This window comes from Hippichthys cyanospilos, chromosome 16 (assembly GCF_059441005.1).
Source record: "Hippichthys cyanospilos isolate Australia breed blue-spotted pipefish chromosome 16, RoL_Hcya_1.0, whole genome shotgun sequence".
Classification (NCBI taxonomy): Eukaryota; Metazoa; Chordata; class Actinopteri; order Syngnathiformes; family Syngnathidae; genus Hippichthys; species Hippichthys cyanospilos.
The window spans coordinates 8,188,616-8,206,389 of NC_142384.1; the positions used below are offsets into that span (position 1 = coordinate 8,188,616).

The following is a 17,774-nucleotide window of genomic DNA, read 5'->3' on the forward strand; positions in this document are numbered from 1 at the left end:
CAATGAATGCTCTCAACAGGCTAGCACCTGACAACTTCAAAATAAAAACTTACGTAGACATCTGTGTCTTTACATTTTTTACTTAACTTTTTCCCATTTTTTTCTCATTTAACAAGCCAGCACCTGACACACTTCCTGGAACTACTTGAAAACAAAAATAATACCAAGACATTTGTGTCTTTAGATTATTAGATATGCTGAGGTTTACTTTGAAGGTCTCTTTGAAGGCGTTTACCATTTAACAGGCTAGCACATTTTCCTGTGCAGCCCTTGTCAAAAACAACAGCCAAAACAGATCTCGTGCTGTGCATGGTCGAGAAATCTCGTGGCGTTTTAATCCTGTGAGATTTCGTCCAACAAGGTCTCGTCCCATCTGTATAAATTGCTCATATATGCGAGACTGAATGTTTGTATGGTTTTTTTGGTCAATATATGTCCTTTGATTGGATGGCGATCAACTCAAAATATATCCTTGCGACTCTATAAAACTGATGAGCATGCTAACCAATCAAATGTGTGGCTCCACACTTCATTCCATCCCGCCGGGGTTTATACCCCAAAGGGCGGTTTCTAAGGCTCTTGTTTTCTTCTTTCTCCCAACATTACAAGAGGGAAAAAAGAATCAGGTGCAGAACCAAGCTCAACCAGGATTTTGTTTTTTGGATTGTGTTCCTTCACTGCCGTGTCTGCCACGGCTTTCCTTTATGCTAACATTTTGCGCTGATGATTGAGACGCAAGATGTCTGCCTGCCCGACTCGTGTGAGAGGCAAAGAAAGTCGCTGGCGGCCTGTAGCGAGGCTCCTCTCGCTCTCTCGGGAGAAAAGATTTTACAACGGTTGCAGCTCATACATGGACGAACTGGTTTTTATTTTGGGGCTACGTCTTCTCCGCTCCCCTGCTTTTTTTTTTTTTTTTAAATTGCATAATTAGGCACTAGAGCTAGCGATGAAGCGCTTTGACAGTATGAGCACGTCCCGTCTAGCCTCGCTCCTCAAGTGTGTGTGTATGTGCATGTGTGTTGGCATCTCAGTGGCTGTCTTAATCTCCCCCCGCCATGCCTGCTAGGTCCCCCTAAAGCAAAGTTTGTCAACAAGAGGGAGTTGTAGAGGTCAAATCTGGATGAGGTTTGCCTGCAAGACTGTTTTTTTTTAGTCATTTTGCAAATATGAGTTATTACGGGTGCGGGGAGTGTTTATTTTCCCTTGACTGATGTAATGTTGTGGACTGCTCCGTAATGCAGTTTATTTCGCTAAGATGGTGTACTCAAGCGTTGCTTGTGATCATGCTCGTTCAGTCAGTTTTTTTAATTATTTTTGGGTGTGTGCTCTGACCCAGGCGAGAAGGGGTCAGCTGGTGACTCCCCCACTCGGTCGCTCTTTATTTCGTCTCAAGAATTTGCTCAGAGATGATATGGACAAAAGTATTATACATTCAAGACCACGGTTAAGTATTTTTTTTTTAATCCACATTTATATTAAATAGATTAGGTGTTTAAGGGGGACATCAATTCAAAAATGGTATTTACAGTATGTTAGTATTTTAGATTAATATTGTGTTTGTGAAAAATGAATTAAGCAGCAAATCCGTTTTTATGCATTTCATTTTGCCATTTGCTGTAGACTGAAAATGATGGCTAAGCTTGCCACGTGAGCAAATTTACCGCTTATTTTATATTATCGTATTTAGACTACTACAAAGCATATTATTGTAAAGAAAACTTTTGACTTGACTTCTTTGTCCAAAGGGTTAGGGTTAGGGTTAGGGTCCATTTGGTTTCTTCCAAAAACGTAATGTCTCAAGTGTAGGGATTATGTTTGTATTTTTTTTCTTTCGTGTACAAAACTACTTTTAGACCAGTGCTTCTCAAATAGTGGGGCGGGCGCCCCTACGGGGGGGCTGCTAGGTGATGCTACGGGCGGCATGGATGACCCTGGGGAAAAATAAGGATTTTTTTTTTTTTCAGCTCACTTTAATGCACTTTTTTTTGTGTGTTTTAGACTGAGGTGTAACCCGTATCAACGCTGTAAAAAATAATTAACAGTTGTTGAAAGTTTCTATTGGTTTTCTATTTCATTAATGTTCAAAAGTATACAGGTTTAGGTATACTTATACAATTTTTGCAGATAAATTTATTTATAGTCAGTGTGTCAGGTGGGGGGGCACGAAAAGTTTTCTCTTTCCTAGCAAATCTAGCAATCTAACCAAGAATGAAAGTTAATTTATTTCACATTTTAATAGAAATTATGTCTCTGGAACTGAAAACTTGCCCTGGGGACCTCATTTAAAGGAACATCTGGTCCAAAATAAGTTAATTACTCTAGAAAAAAAAACATGAGAGGATAATTTTGTGTTCTTGTTAGAGAAAGAAGACCACAATTCATGCTGAAATGTTTTCATAATAGACATTTCATTTACTCAAAAGATTAAAAATCTGCTTGTGAGGAAGAAAAAGCCTCTCATATCCTATTTATCCTATTTATTTGTGTCCACTCTTGTGACCTTATGGTAGCAAAAGTGATTGCATCCCACTCAAACACATGAAACATCGTCTGAAATACCGGGATGTCCTCAATCGAGGACAACCGATGTACAATCCAGTTGTGTGTATGTGTGTGTGTGTGTGTGTGTGTGTGTATATATATATATATATATATATATATATATATATATATGCATCTTTTGGAGGAAGTATGAAAGTGTTGGTTCAATGGCCTAGTGTCCCAATACTTTTGGCCACATCATGTAGCTCACCAAGACCCCTTTAGGTCCGTGTCTGAATGTCTCAGCTCCTCAGCTCTAAAGCAAATGCACGGATGTGACAGTCGTAGCCGCGGTCGAGTTGACAGGCCAAGCTCTAGCGACTCATTAGGTTAACTTAGCGCGCTAAGTGAGCGGCGAAGATCCGGGGCCGCTAAGCTGATGAACTGCCAGGGATCCCTATCGCTTTCCCCCGTGACTCTGAGATGAGTTGTTTACTCGGCCAGCGTGGAGGTCACTCCAAGGACAATGGGGCTTAGAAGAGGGAATGGGACTTTGACTTGTTCAACTTTTAGTCACTGCTTTGGCATGAATGTTCTTTGGCGCCATGCTTGAATGCGATGCTAATGAGCGGCATGAAGAGATAACTGCCGGAGCAGACAGCCAACCGGCCGCCTAACAAGTTGGCCGGCGAGCTCCATAAGTAGGAAGTCCTGTTGAAGACACGCCACATGTAATATTCCTCACTTATGCCGTCGAGGAAAATACAGTGGCAAGACTAATGAACTTTTCGCGCTTGGAGCGTATGCTTCGCTATTTTTTTTTTCTTTCAGCTGGATCAAACACAAATTACAAAATGAAAGCAATGAAATCAAACAGGAAGCTGACGCTTCAACGAAGCTCACTTTTGTGCAGCTCCTGATGTCACTCATTTGGCCACTCCCCCTTAAAGGGGAAGTCAAGTCAAAAACATTCTTAAGGGTAAGGTCATATGTTGTAGGCTGCTCCCTTAACTAGCCAAAACATGACAATTTGATTTGCATTGTTTGCGGAGTATGAATTAAGGCCCAAAATTCACCATGTTTTCACCCTGACATCACATTTGCTCAGGTGATGACCAATCACAACTCAGCTCGTGAATGTTTCATGACCGAACGTACTGCATCAGTAATTCATACATTTAATAAGGGGATTCAGACTACTTGACTTATTTAAACAATTATTGTCTAGAAGACGTCGCACTTGGCTTTTTTTTTAAGATTTTAAAAATTTGTAAACAAAAAAAAAAGGTTTTAGGTAGTTTAGGGGCTTTTTGTTCCTTCAGTGTACAAAACTACATATAGACGAACATTGCGGAATTAAATGAAAAAAAACCTTATGCAGTAACAGCATGGACCACTAGGTGCACACAAACAACCAATGAGAAACAGCGACTTCGCAGAAGCGATGTCTCACTTAAGCAGTGCTTTTATAACGCCTTATATTTTGCTCCCATTGCAATGAACTTCATTGGACTCTCACCATTTTTCCACACTTGATTGGGCTAGATTGGATCTTTCATAGAAAAAAAAAAAAGCACTGATTGACAATTTAAATAATTCTGGGTAAAGTGAGTGCCGCGCTTGTCTGCAGAATTATGTAAATTTCAAAGTCAAGCTACTATTGTATGTGGGCAGCTTTTTGACCAGATGTGTGTTACTAGAGATGTTTGGAGGGTCTGTGAGGGTTGTCAGAAATGTCAAAGCTAACATACCATGGTCAGATTTGGTCGGGAAAAAATTTTGACAAATCCCAAAAGCTGAAGCTGGTAGGCCTTCGAAAACGTCAAAAAAGATGACAGCTCCGCTTGGATACGGCAGGATAAAGTTCTGTGCCGCATGTGAAATAGTTCTATGGGAATGTCAAGGGGAATTCATCCAGACTGGGAAGAACTTTCAGCTGGGAAACTTTGAGCTGGAATTTACTACATTACAATTTATTGAAGATATTTAAAATGCGTAGCATAATTTAAGTTTCGGATCTGAATTGTGTTGAACGTTAGGAAGACTATTACTTTTTTTTTTTTTTTTTTTTTAACTTTTTCTAATTTTCCTAATTGCTTCTTTGTTATGGACAAGGAGGCTGCGTGGGTTTTTTCTGCGGACTTTTGATGCATAATGAAAAGGAAAATATGGCATGACTTGTCTCCTTCAGCCCGTGAATGTGTGTATAAACAAGCCGGCATGGATGTTAGCAGGTGGAGGGAGAAACGCGAAGGGCAACGCTTTGATCTCACAGCAGTTGTCACTTGGGTAAACAAAGCTTGGGATAATATCCCAAGTAAGATGATTAGCAAAGAATTTCCGAAGACCTCCGTTTTAAACAAATTGGACTGGTCCGAAAATGCGTAGCGTCGGAAGAGTAACGAGGATGTTAAAACAAACATTCAGGAGTTAAATGGGAGGAGTTATTTGGCAGGTCAAATACGTAGTGATGACTTTTAGGGCTTTTTGACAAATAAGTATTTAGCGGTGTCAAAAAAACAAAGCAAGTCATTTTATTTTTGCAACATTAGTTTCAGCATTTGCGTCTACTACTGGCACGTGTGCACTGCCTCGTACTTGTCCCGTTTCTGCCCCACCCCTTCCCACATAACCGCAACAGTATGTTATTCGATAAACAATGTAGAAATGCCTCTAAAAGTACATTACATTACATTTTTTTGATAATCAACATTTTATTGAAACTTTGCAACTTCATGCAGATCTTTTCTCGTGCTTTTTTTTTTTTAAATGAAACAAGTGATGTCAGACCAACAGAAGACATATTTGACTCGCTAGTATGTTCAAAAGTGATCAGTAGCAACAGGAACCGTTTCAGGGTGTCGGCATCAAAGTGTGCACTTTTGATTTAAGTCTATTAAACTAACTAAAAATTAATCTGACTGCTCTCTAGGGCACTTGAGCTTTGCTTGCGAGCATCTAATTTATGCTAGACAATGCACTAAATTCGGTTTAATAATAGGTCAGCATAATAAAGTCATTTTTTTGAGTGCTCTGAATTTGAGATGGAACATGATTTCAAAGCAATGTTGAGTAAGTGACATCAGAATTCATTGAGCACTTCAAAATATTCATGATTGGTATAGTTAGGTTTATTTTGAAGCGTCGACTGGCCTTCTCACAACGTTTGGCAGCGTGTTTTACTGTTTTCCAGCGCATTCTGCTGTGTATTCCATTGAACTTGTACAGAGATGAGAAATTCTTGTGATTTTCAATCTACGATGATCATACAAGATGTCGTCCCATCGCTATTATTTACACGACTTTGTAGAATGTGCGTGCAAGTTGTTTTATGTGTCCAGCAAAAGTAAATAGATATTTGGACACACATTATTTGAGCTGCTATAAAAATCTAAGGATGCTAAGAACTTTTCATCCTTCCTTTCATTGTGCGTCGAGCGTCGTTAATGGCTAAGAGTCTTCGTCTGCCAGCGTATTGAGTCTGGCGCAACAAAAGAGCGGCGGCCGCAGAGTGCTTTAATAGGTGCAGAAAAGAGCAAGCTCGGGAGATGAGGGAGCTGGGAAAAAAAAAAAAAAAAAACGTTCTTGTCAGACGGTCCAAACATCCATTCACCCTCAGGCTTTAATTACTGTGCGAGGATAATGATTCAAATCCAATCATCTCTCTCTCTCTTGCTCTTAATTTGTAGCTTCCATTATGAAGGCAAGCACTTCAGCCCCTCGTGCCCGTTGCCCTGGAGTAACACCGGCCACGTTGCGCTCATGCAGATCAACACATAGAATGAGACAATTGGCTCATGTCATAACCAACCTTGGCGAAAATGGAATGGATATTTATGTGTTTTTGTATGGAAGAAGGTCCTCAAAACTATATTTAATTCTCTATGCGCCCCCACCATACCCATCATTAAGTCGTTCTCTACCACTGACGTTTCTCTGTGTTCAACCTCTGAATTCCATTGATGATTATGTTCGCCAATTGGGTTTTTCTGTGGATAAGCTTGGAAAAGGGTTTCGTACAGCACGTCTGTGAAATTCAGGTTTGTAAACCATTATAACAGCTGTTGAAGAGAAGATATTGATGATGTCTTCAATATTGGCTCATCAAGTCAGTTTTGAGGAAGAGAAACGCGAGGGTGCTGAAAATCGAACAGGTATAATCACGTTCAATCGTCAAGGCAGGGCCCTAAAAACGGCTTACTTACGCAAACATTTTATTGTACATCAACTGTTGGTTTTGGTTCATATTAGCCGCTAGCTAGCAGTCGGGACTCCCCGAGAGCCATCGGATTACTTTTTAGAAGTTTAACTGCACACTTTGATGATGACATCCTGACACGGTTGCAGTTGCTACTGATCACTTTTGAACATACCAGGCGGAGTCAAATGTGTCTGCTGTGGGTCTGATGTCAGTGATATAAAAATAAATATGGGGAAAGTGCTGTCTAAAATCTTACAGTTTGAATTTAAGTCAAATGTTGATTATCAAAAATGTGTACAATACGGTCACTCATTATTTAGTGGAAATGTGTTTTTTGGTCTTCTATGCGTATAATTGTATTCACCATACTTTGCTTATTTATTTGTTTATGTTTATAATCCAAATACCAAAACAGTCAATTCAAACGGCCCTACATGAGAAATACAGGGTGTGCTTATTACTTTACAATCACCAGTGTAGCGATATTTTGGTCTCCAGTTGAAGGAATGAAAGTTAAAATATTTGCATATCAGACGTAGACAGTTTGAAAAAATTGCAAAAAAAAACCCTCTAATATATATATATATATATATATATATATATATATATATATATATATATATATATATATATATATATATATATATATATATATACACATGGGTGCCTCTCGTGTTCATCTTAACATTAGCATGCTAGCTTGTTAATTCCCTTGCGGTCTTTTCAATAAAAGCAACATTTTAAAAAATGTATACGGGCCATTTTTTTATGTTATGAATTTACGTGGACTTAATCTCAAGCGACAACTCGTCTCGTCTGATTTGTGTCTCATCCCAACCCCAATAGACACAATTCAAAGACTAATACTGCTCTTCAATATAGACAAATGAGAAGAAATAATGAGCTCATTTGAATGCATTGCACATCAACATAACATAAAAATCATTCCCCACTTTTCGAATCACCGACAGAGGCGATGAGTCAGAATCTGACGGAGGGATTAGACGCGCCTTTACATATGGCTCTTGCTGAGGAAGACACTTTGTCATCTGGTTGATGTGACGTACACGACTCAATGCTGAATGTGTGCGCGTGCGCTTGTGTGTGTATTTGTGTTTGCGCTGGCTGGCCGTGACGACCCTGAAAGCGTAATGGATTCCCGCGCGGTGAAGGACAATCGTAGCTCATGGCCGGTCCAAGCTCATCCTCCGCTCATCTCGTCTCGGCTCAGCTCCTCTCCAGCTAGGCCTCCAGCCATCTGGCTGCGCGCACACACACACACACGCTTTCTTCCGCTTCGCCATACACACACACAATCATACACACATCAGTAAAGTACCACTCAATTTAAAGAACATGCAAAGAACATCCTGATGTGCTGATGTAGGCGCTAAAAACTTTGTAAGTTTCAGACATGGTTCAACTGACTATAATCTTTTAATATACTCACCTGTACAATTTAATGATTTGCCCTAAATCACCTCAACCATGCAATAGTTATCCTGAAATTTCTTATTCGTTGGTTCTCTAACTTTTTATGCAATATACAGCTACCAAATAAAAGTCTGTGACTTCACTGGGGATGTTCGATATCACTTTTTCCTCAGACTGATATCATTACGAGTACTAAACTTGTCAGACATCACTGACACCAAGTACCGATACTTCTAATACGCAAAATTTCTTCCCCCAAAATAACAATGACAGATCATTTTAAACATATACAGTACTTATTCTAATATCACATTTTTTACTAATAGCACTAACTAATAGCAAATTTCTATTCTTCCGATTTGTAAATTGTAGTTTGTGATCGTAAAACTACACTATCATACCTTGATATAAGGTTGGTATCGACACTTAGTATTGGTACTTGCCCATTCCTAGGTTTCTCAATAAACCTGTACTTAAAAATAGGAAAATATAAAAATGGGCCCAAATAATGATTACATAGAAAGTTGCATAAAAACCGTATCTAGCGAACTGTTAAAATAAATAATTTAGCAGCTGATTCATTCGATGCATCAGTAATGATTTGGTAAACAGTTGCACTCCAGTCCTGTAGGTGGCAGCAGTAGGTATTAGTGTACAGCTTCATTCAACCCGATGCAAGCAGATTGTAACCAAATGTGTACAAAAATACTTTCAACATCTAAAAAACAAAACAGCTGATACTTCAAGCAGCGATTATGTAATCGTCACACCCCATTTTTCGCAGCCAATTATTTGCCTACAATAGATGGTGTATGCAAATAAAAAAACAAATGACTTCAAAAAAAATGTCAATGTAGATTAGCCCATCTGTCTATGTTACCTGCTTCCAATCGTGGCTCATTTGGGCGAATTCCCCAGCTGGAATCTGGCAAAGTCCAAAGACTGGATATGGCCCAAAATGGCTCCTTCCGAGCAAAATGGCTAACTTCCTTTTCAATTTCAGCCATTGGCTCTTGAGACTTTTTCATGTGTCCTTTCATGATAGATTTGTCCACACAATTTAGTGTTGATCCATCGAACTGCATTCAGGGGCTTTTATTTCTGCACGATACTTGTGTGTGAAATGAAAACTTAACATATATTCAAAGAAGCAACTGCATGTACAATACCGTAAAGTGCTGCCACAATAATAAACAAATGCGACATTGTTTCGGACTGCATCTGTTTTGATTGGTATTTCTAATATTGCGGCCCGCTAGCGGCTTCACTAATGACAAATTATCTGAACCAAATAATGGATTTGTCTTCATTCGTCCCATTCTGTATGAAATTAGAGCTTGGCCTCGGCGTGTGACAAAGTAAACACTTCAGCGTCTAAACGGGCGAGCCGAACATGATAGACGGCGCCGTGCAGGCGCGCCGATATTAAGCCGAAATTAATTACACAAACACAAGAAGATAAGCATATGCGGCGGTAATGAAACGACCCGCTATCAATCTAAAACAGCAAAGGAATTTTGTTTTTGTTTTTTTCTTCATCAAACTGCATTTTACCGACCTAGTATGCTAATAGAAAAAAAAAAAACTGTGCCTGGAGTTGTTGTGGGAAAGTTCTCACCCTGTTTACCACTTGTATTTTGGATACATGTTTAAAATATAAGTAAGATTATGTTAATTAAACGTGAGTGCAACCCGTAGCATCGTAATTTGCCCCAAAAAATAAATACACACCCTTTTTTGCCACTTGTTCATGCTCAGGTACCGACCAATCACGGCTCTGCATGTCAGACCAACTGTGATGTCATTTTTATTCAACATCAATGGCCGCTGCCATATAGAGAGAACAGACTGATGATTTTGCTGCTTAATACATCTTCCACAAACACAAAATATTAATCATAAAATTGTATTCAGATTAGCGAATGCATATGGAACATATTATTGTAAAGAATTTTGCAATAATGCATGGCAGGAAGCCAGGCTTCTATCATGCTAGCAGGACTTATTTATGATGAAATATTGCTAGAAAAAAAAAAAAAAAGAAATGTTATCAGTTTTGGACATTTTTAACATAAATGTACCCAAGACTGCTATATTGCTAATAAATGGTTAATAAATAATATATTGCTAAAAATGAAATATTATCCATCCATCCATATTATATAGCTACTTATTGTCACTATAGTAGCTGGCTTGCTGGTGCCTATCTGGTGCCTTGTCTAAAAATATGAGCATTTTTAAACTGTTTTAACATATATAAAATAAGCTATGTTGCTATATTGCTAGCATGGTTTAACCAAAATATTAGCAATAGTATTACCAAAAAAAGTTACTTGTTTTAGGCAGCCTTAACATATATCAAGAAAGCCAACGCTGCTATATTGTTAGCGTGACTAAATCATAAAATTAGCAATAGTATTGCTAAAAATGAGATGTTACTTATTTTAGACAATTTTAAAATACTATATAAAGGAAGCCAAGGCTGCGTTATTGCTATTGTGACTTACTCATTATGGAGTACTTTTAAAAACGAAATATTACAGTTTTAGACTTTTAACCAAAATGTAGGCGTGTTTGTCATGTGACATTTTGAGCCCCGATCAACTGTGATGCCATTTTCAGTTAACGGCATGTGGCCTACTATGATAGATAAAACAGATGGATTCTAGTGCATAATTCATTTACCACAAACACGCGATCATTCTGAATATTGTATTTCGACTAAAGGGGGTAAATACTACATGTTCTTGTCAAGATATTTTCGGGGGTTGACGTCCCCTTTAAGGTGGGTTCTTAGTATTATTTCACATCGTTTTCAGGCGTGATTTTATTTTATTTTTGAACAATGAATGGACTCTTGAGAAAAAACCACCCTAGTATAGCTTGAACCCCCTCCAGTGTTAGCGGCCTTACCGTTTATGTTGTGCGAATGAACTAACTGCCCTGTGCCCCCCTCCTCCACCTCCCATTGACTTTCTCGGTGTGAGCTTCTAATGATTGTCCAGTTGCGGTGTACTTTCACCACGGGCTTGTTAAGAGAACAAGGCCACACACTGACATCACGGGGCTTTGTGATCCCGCTGTTAGCCGACTCTGCGCGATGGAATCGTACACCGCTAACATGTGTGTGTCACAAGGTGTTTGTACTGTTTTTTTTTCTTGCATTCGCGTATGTGTGTTTTTTTTTTTTTTTTGCCTCGCCTGCTGTTTGCATCTCTGCGGCTTTAATTAGTATGCGCTTTTGCATCTAGGTCTTTTGTGAGTTTTAGCTGCATGCTGGCGAGGCAGAAAACACACAGTGTGTGTGGGGTGCGTGTGTATGTGCGAGTCATTCATCCCTGATGGAGTTAGTTACACAACTCCTCCACCCCCCTGCATCAATGGGTGGCATTTAGAAATACGAGCAAGTCAATTGGCGGTGAATCATGTAGCACACGGCTACACAGAGCACGTGGGGGGGAGGGGGGGCGAGGGATGGTGTGACTGACATCGACATTGACCCAGATGGGCGCTGTGCCACTGAAATCAGAGGTAGCAAAGGTATGCACTCTCTTACTAAGCTCATTTAATGCCAAATCAGTTTAAATGGCTCATGGACGCCTGGAGCCATCAATGGCAGTGAATGGGGTAAGCGCGTGTTGTCAGCTTAATTGTAGCTTATGTCCAATTGTGTTTTTTCTTGTTTACCCAAAACGGTGAAATACAAAATAGAAGACTTCACCAAAAGGCAAACCAAACATATTATTCATTCAAATATAAAAAATATTCAGACGTGGGGAGTGGGGATTGTGCCTTTAACAAATTTACCAAAATGTGACTCATGATGTTTCGGCCCAACACCGGTGATAACTCGGCACATTGACACATTTTCTATCCATATCTGAAGGGGAACCCTGATTTCCTGATGTCACCCAGACCAGTTGTGACATTAGGGAGCAAAAAAAAAAAAAAAAAAAAACTTCCACTGAGTGTAAATCCAGCAGCCTGATTCCTTTTTTTTTCTCTCTCTTAACCTAGAGAGGCAATGTCAAGGTGTACAGTGGAGTGCTGGCGAGACAACAAGTTACTCTCGAAGCACCTCTCGGCAGCCCAGGTTCATGCCTCTCAGCCTGGCTGGCCGATTAACCCCGCATAGCCCCGGTCCCTGCTGGCTCCACACCGTAGCCCCTCGCTTGCTCGCTGCCCACCGCGCATGTCAACTAGCACGCTCACACACACAAACCCGAAAAAGTTTAGACTGAGAATCTGATTTCTAGCATTTTCCCGCGTGCGTTTCTGACACGAGCCGTGTCGCCAAGGACGTAGCCGCCCGCTGAGAGCCCCGAGTGTAGGAGTTTGTTAACATTTGACACTCTCACAGTTTGTCTCGCAAGCGTCGTGCCTGCCAATATGTGATCGCGACCACGGTGCCACATTTGCATGCTCATCACTTCTAAATACTACTAAGCTTTGGAAATTCTAATCAATTCAATTCATACACTTCGTTCATGTTTTATGATAAATGAAGACCCTTGACTTATGAGCTAATTTGGCTCATATTCATTCAATATATTCAAGTCAATTCATACCGACTTGACTTTTTTTTCGCTTTCTTCTATATCGGCTGACACACTGGATAGTTTAATCCTTTTGTGTTACATTTGGTTCTTTTGATGATTTTATATGTTTTACATCATAAAAATAAGCATGGAAGAAATAGCTGAAATTACACAGAAGATGTTAAGAGATACTGAAAATGTGTAAAATGCCCATTTTGGTCCCATTGACTTTCATTATAAATGACAATTTTTGATATACAGTAAAGCTGTTGTTTTATCATGGATTTTTCGTTATTAACACATTTGTGCCTTTGCTAAAGAAATGCCACCATTTAATTTATTGTTTTAAAGGGTTAGTCTACTTATTTAGCCATTTTCAGCAGTTAGAAATAATGTTTTGTCTATAACTAATTTCATGACTAAATTATGTCTTTCTGCAATTAATACCTTTAGAAACACTTTTTTACGTGAGCCGTGGACTGAAAATTACATAATCTTTGCTCAAGGGTTAGGTGACGATCTCAACTCACCTTTTGGTCATGTGACATTCACAGGCTCAGCTGTGATTGGTCAGTACTTGAGTCTTCAGCACGGCGTTTTCAGTCAACAGCAAGTGGAAGAATGTGTTGTTAAAAGTATTAATTCTACGTGAAATTGAGTTTATTTTGCAATTATACAAGTAAAAAATCTTTACTGTACTTGATAGTTTGTATAGCAGTTATTAATGTTAAAATGTTAATTGTAAATGAAAAATAGCTATGGATTTAAACAATAATAATAATAATAGTTAAATTATAGTAAATAACAAAATAACATTAACTTTACTGCTGAAAATTGCTAAATAAAATATACAATGAACAAATAAAAAGAACATAAACCAAAAGAAATTGTACAATAAAAGAAACAAACAAATGGAAAAACATATCAATATATGAGATTAATACATTATAAATTGTATGATATAGTTTTTTATATACTATTTTTATTTATTTTTACATGAAAAAGGTACACATTGTATGGTATAGCTTTATACTTTTTTTTTTTTTTTTACTGCAAAAATGTTTAAATAAGTGGACTGTCTCTTTAAGGCTGCAAAACACCTCACTGTACACTAAATACCCTTTTCTCAGGTGGGCATTAACATGTTTTCACTGTTTAACTACCCTCAAGTTTCAAACCTTCATAAAAGTAGGCAAAATGCCCCAAAATTAAAAATTGTGAAACAGCTCGGCTGCGAAAACAATCGATCAACGTATTGCCGAAAATAAAATATTACCGATTTGTTGTATATTTTTTAATCCCGGGTACAATGAATTAAAAGACAAAAGAGAGGCGATCGCCTTCCGCGACGACCCGACGGGAAAACTTTGGCACCGTCGGTGGCAGCTGCAAACGCCAACATTATATTCCTGGACATAAAATTCAGGAGCTTGCTAACCGAATCATGTTGCTAAGTGAGCTCCACCGTGCGCTCGTAAAATGCGATCATTAGTCAGCTCACCAAGCGCTTTGGAAAATGGATGGATGCACGCCTCCACCCACTGAGGACAAGCTCCATAGAAAAAAAAAGAAATCTCACAAGTCTTTGCCATATGTTCATCTATTTTCACTCGCCAACACTTGAGTAGCTCCTTTATGCGCTCCATGAGGATAAGAACCCGGGCCGACACCTGGCTTCATATTTACAACGCCGCCCGGTAGTAAAGCGTCTCCTTTAAGAGAATCAAGGTCTGTCGATTTATCAATAATTTTTTTCTCCCCCCCTCCCGCCATCTTGCCTCCCTCATCCAGCGCTGAGCCGGTCGATGATGCCCTTTGGCTTGATGCGCCGAGAGCTGGCGTGCGAAGGCTACCCCATCGAGCTGCGCTGCCCGGGGAGCGACGTCATCATGATCGAGACGGCCAACTACGGGCGCACCGACGACAAGATCTGCGACGCCGACCCCTTCCAGATGGAGAACGTGCAGTGCTACCTCCCCGACGCCGTCAAGATCATGTCGCAAAGGTCCGGCTGGGTACACCTTCGCACTCTGATACATATGTGCTAAAAGATCAATTCTGCCTCTAGAAGAAAATGCTAATATGCCAAACGTAATCTTAAATGTTGGTCTTTTAGCGTATTTTTTTACTTTGCTATTTACAGCAAGCGGAAGAATCTGTTGTTAAAAGTATTGCCTACGAAAATGTCCCTGTTTTGCAAATGTAGGCGTCTACTATTGGTAGGATATTGATTTGTCATTGGAGGGTTTTATTTATACTTCTATTATTGTTATAATGAGAGTTGTCCAGATCCCGTAATCAGAATCGGGCCCGATCTCATACTTTTCAGAGGATCGGAACTAGGTGAATAAGATTGGGGTTAGGAAAATTTTTCAAAATTTCAGATTATATTTTTTATTTTCATTTTTTTAAAGAAGAAAAGTACGTAGGCGTTGATTAATACATTGCCAATGTATCAAACTTCCCAATTTATTACCAGTAGTAGAAGAATACCGTATTTCCAGCACTATAAGGTGCACCTAAAAGCCTTAATTTTTTTAAAGAGCTGATGGCGTGCCTTATAATCAGGTGCGCCTTATATATGCATCAATACTGAGATTGGGATTTACTGATACTGAGACTGTGTTTACAGTTGAACAAGTTTGGTCATATTGACATTGAGTTATTATGCTATTGAGAGTTTTGAGTTATTATTTGAGTTATTATTGTTATAACTTTGAGTATAACTATATTGTGATTGAAAAAGTTTTAAATATGTCATTAATTGAGGGTGCGCCTTATAATCCGCTGCGCCTTATAGTGCGGAAAATATGGTACTATTGTTATATTGTTAAGCAAGTAGTGAAGCAATGGCTAATCGCCCTCCTCCGAGGTGGCTAGACAAACTACATTCCATTGCACTAATTAAACAGAGTCCCGAACAAATACTTTGTCCTGGTACTCGTGTGTATCCCACAAAAACAAAAAAAAGATGATGTGCACCCGTTGTTGAATGTTATATTACTGCCATTACACCTTTAGGTTTCAGGTAACTTTCCATGCGTAATTATGTATTCTCTTGTATTTTAATGTTGGGCATATACTTTCAAGTATTTTCCTGTATGGTTCTTGGTGTAGTGAGTCCTAGAATGTCTAGCGAGTCATTCAAGTCCTTGTGCAAAACAATGTTTCTTCAATAATCAAAACATATATACGTTTGAAGTGCCTTTGTAGGGCTTGTTGCCGATGGCCCCCGTGTTGGCGCTTAGCATCTGCTTCCTGTGAGCCGGGTTTAGATCAATGCAAACCCTCTCCCCGCTATCCATCACGCATGTAATGGAGGCGCAGGACTTGAGGGTGTGTAAAGGCGAGAGCGAGAGGAGGGAAATGAGCGGGCAAAGGAAGGAGAATGAGCGCTTAACATGACGGCGGGATGGTGTGAATGCACCAGAGGTTTACCAGACGACACGGGAGAAATGCTTAAACGCGGGATTATGTGCCGACGTGCGCGTGTTTCATGAGAAGGCATGCGGCAGCTCGCTTTAGACGGAGGATGTCGTGTGCATACGGATGTTTTGCCCCCCCTTCCCCCCCATGAGCCGAGGAGTGTTTGCCTTCGTCCTTCCATGTTCTCTCACCTCTAATTGCTCTCACTCACAATGCCCCACGAGAGGGAGGCCCTTACGTCACGCACCTCGGGTGAAGCTGTCACATGATCAAGTCTAGTGCGAAAGTACTTCCTCCAATCGTGTTTCTTTCAGACCACGTGTGTGCGTGGAAAAAGGAAAACTAGCTAATTAGCTATTGCGTATAAAACCCAAGGCAAAAAACTGCCAAATTGTATATACATAATTAGTAACAAAAGAAGAAAGTAAGTGTTACTTATATATAATGTACATGTATACAATTAAATAACATCATAAATAACAAATATAGAAAGGATTTGTTTACCTTTGAGTGACGTGACGAACTTCTTTTGGCCATATTCCCTAGCGAGGGGAGCCTAGCCTAGCCTTCTTTGTAGTTCTTGATTATCTCTCAGGTTTGTTTCCATCCTAGTCATCTACTTACAGTACGTCTTCCTTTTACATAACTCACAATCCTGGGACCCATAGCTAACCAATTCAAGTTTTAATTAAGCACTAAAAAGCACAATAAATATGATTTTGTAAGCACTCAATTGAGATCAAGTCTTTAGCATGTCAACACCATATTAGTGACGCCATGACACCGACCAATAGCAGACCAGCATCTTAGTGACACGTTGCAGCACAGGCAGTTTGACGTGACCAGAAAATAAGAGCAATCACCTAAACACGCCTGAAGAGGGAGGCAAAACAAGGCCAACCCTACAGGTCAGGACAGTTCTTCATGCCGTGAAGCGGGAAAAATGCCCTAAAGAGCGGACGAAAAAACGTAAGCCAGGGATACCGGGGTTCCACTGTACGTGTGTGTTGTGTGTAGCCATCAATGGCAGGCGGTAAGTAAGTTTAATGCCCTTCAGCAAAATTGCAGATTACAAGAAAAACTTCATTTTTACTTTTGAATATATATCAGCAGTTTATAGTCACAGGTAAAGAGAACCTTATCAATTGGCAAGTCTTTTAACAATAGCTCTTTGACATGTAAAGACATCATTGGCAGTGATGGCAGTGGGCAGCTAATCAGAAGGCAATTTTTGAAAAAAGTTTTTTAAGTGTGCCTTATGGTCCAGAGTATTCGGCATCAAAAAAAAAAAAAAAAAGGTTTGACAAGCATTGTATTTTTTTCTTGCTTAGGTGTAACAATCGCACTCAGTGCGTGGTGGTGGCCGGGTCCGACGTGTTCCCGGACCCCTGCCCCGGGACCTACAAGTATTTGGAGATACAGTACGAGTGCGTCCCCTACAGTGAGTACCCGTACTTTTTCCCAAGTGTTTCCAAGAGCTTCCCGCTTGAGTGTCCCACCCCTGCCGCTCTTGCGTCAAGTCCTCGTGACACTCACGCATTCGCACAAGACCGTTGTGTGGATTGCGCGCACTATACGCAAACACACACACACACACACACTCATTCCACAGCTCATGCAATTCCACTGAGTCTCCCGATGTTTTTTTTTTTTTAATTTAAAATGAGTCATTGCTTTCACTTTTGAATTCTAAG

General features: G+C 39.7%; 1 protein-coding gene across 9 annotated transcripts in view; it reads left to right on the top strand.

Moving 5' to 3' along the window:
- adgrl1a (adhesion G protein-coupled receptor L1a) overlaps positions 1 to 17,774 on the top strand; it is a 262,467-nt gene that overhangs the window by 170,205 nt on the left and 74,488 nt on the right. For all 9 annotated transcript variants that reach the window (XM_088436417.1, XM_088436416.1, XM_088436415.1 and 6 more), the window contains exons 7-8: positions 14,446 to 14,659; positions 17,412 to 17,521. In XM_088436417.1, the coding sequence (XP_088292543.1) occupies positions 14,446 to 14,659; positions 17,412 to 17,521 (324 nt within the window). The remainder of the gene's footprint in view (positions 1 to 14,445; positions 14,660 to 17,411; positions 17,522 to 17,774) is intronic.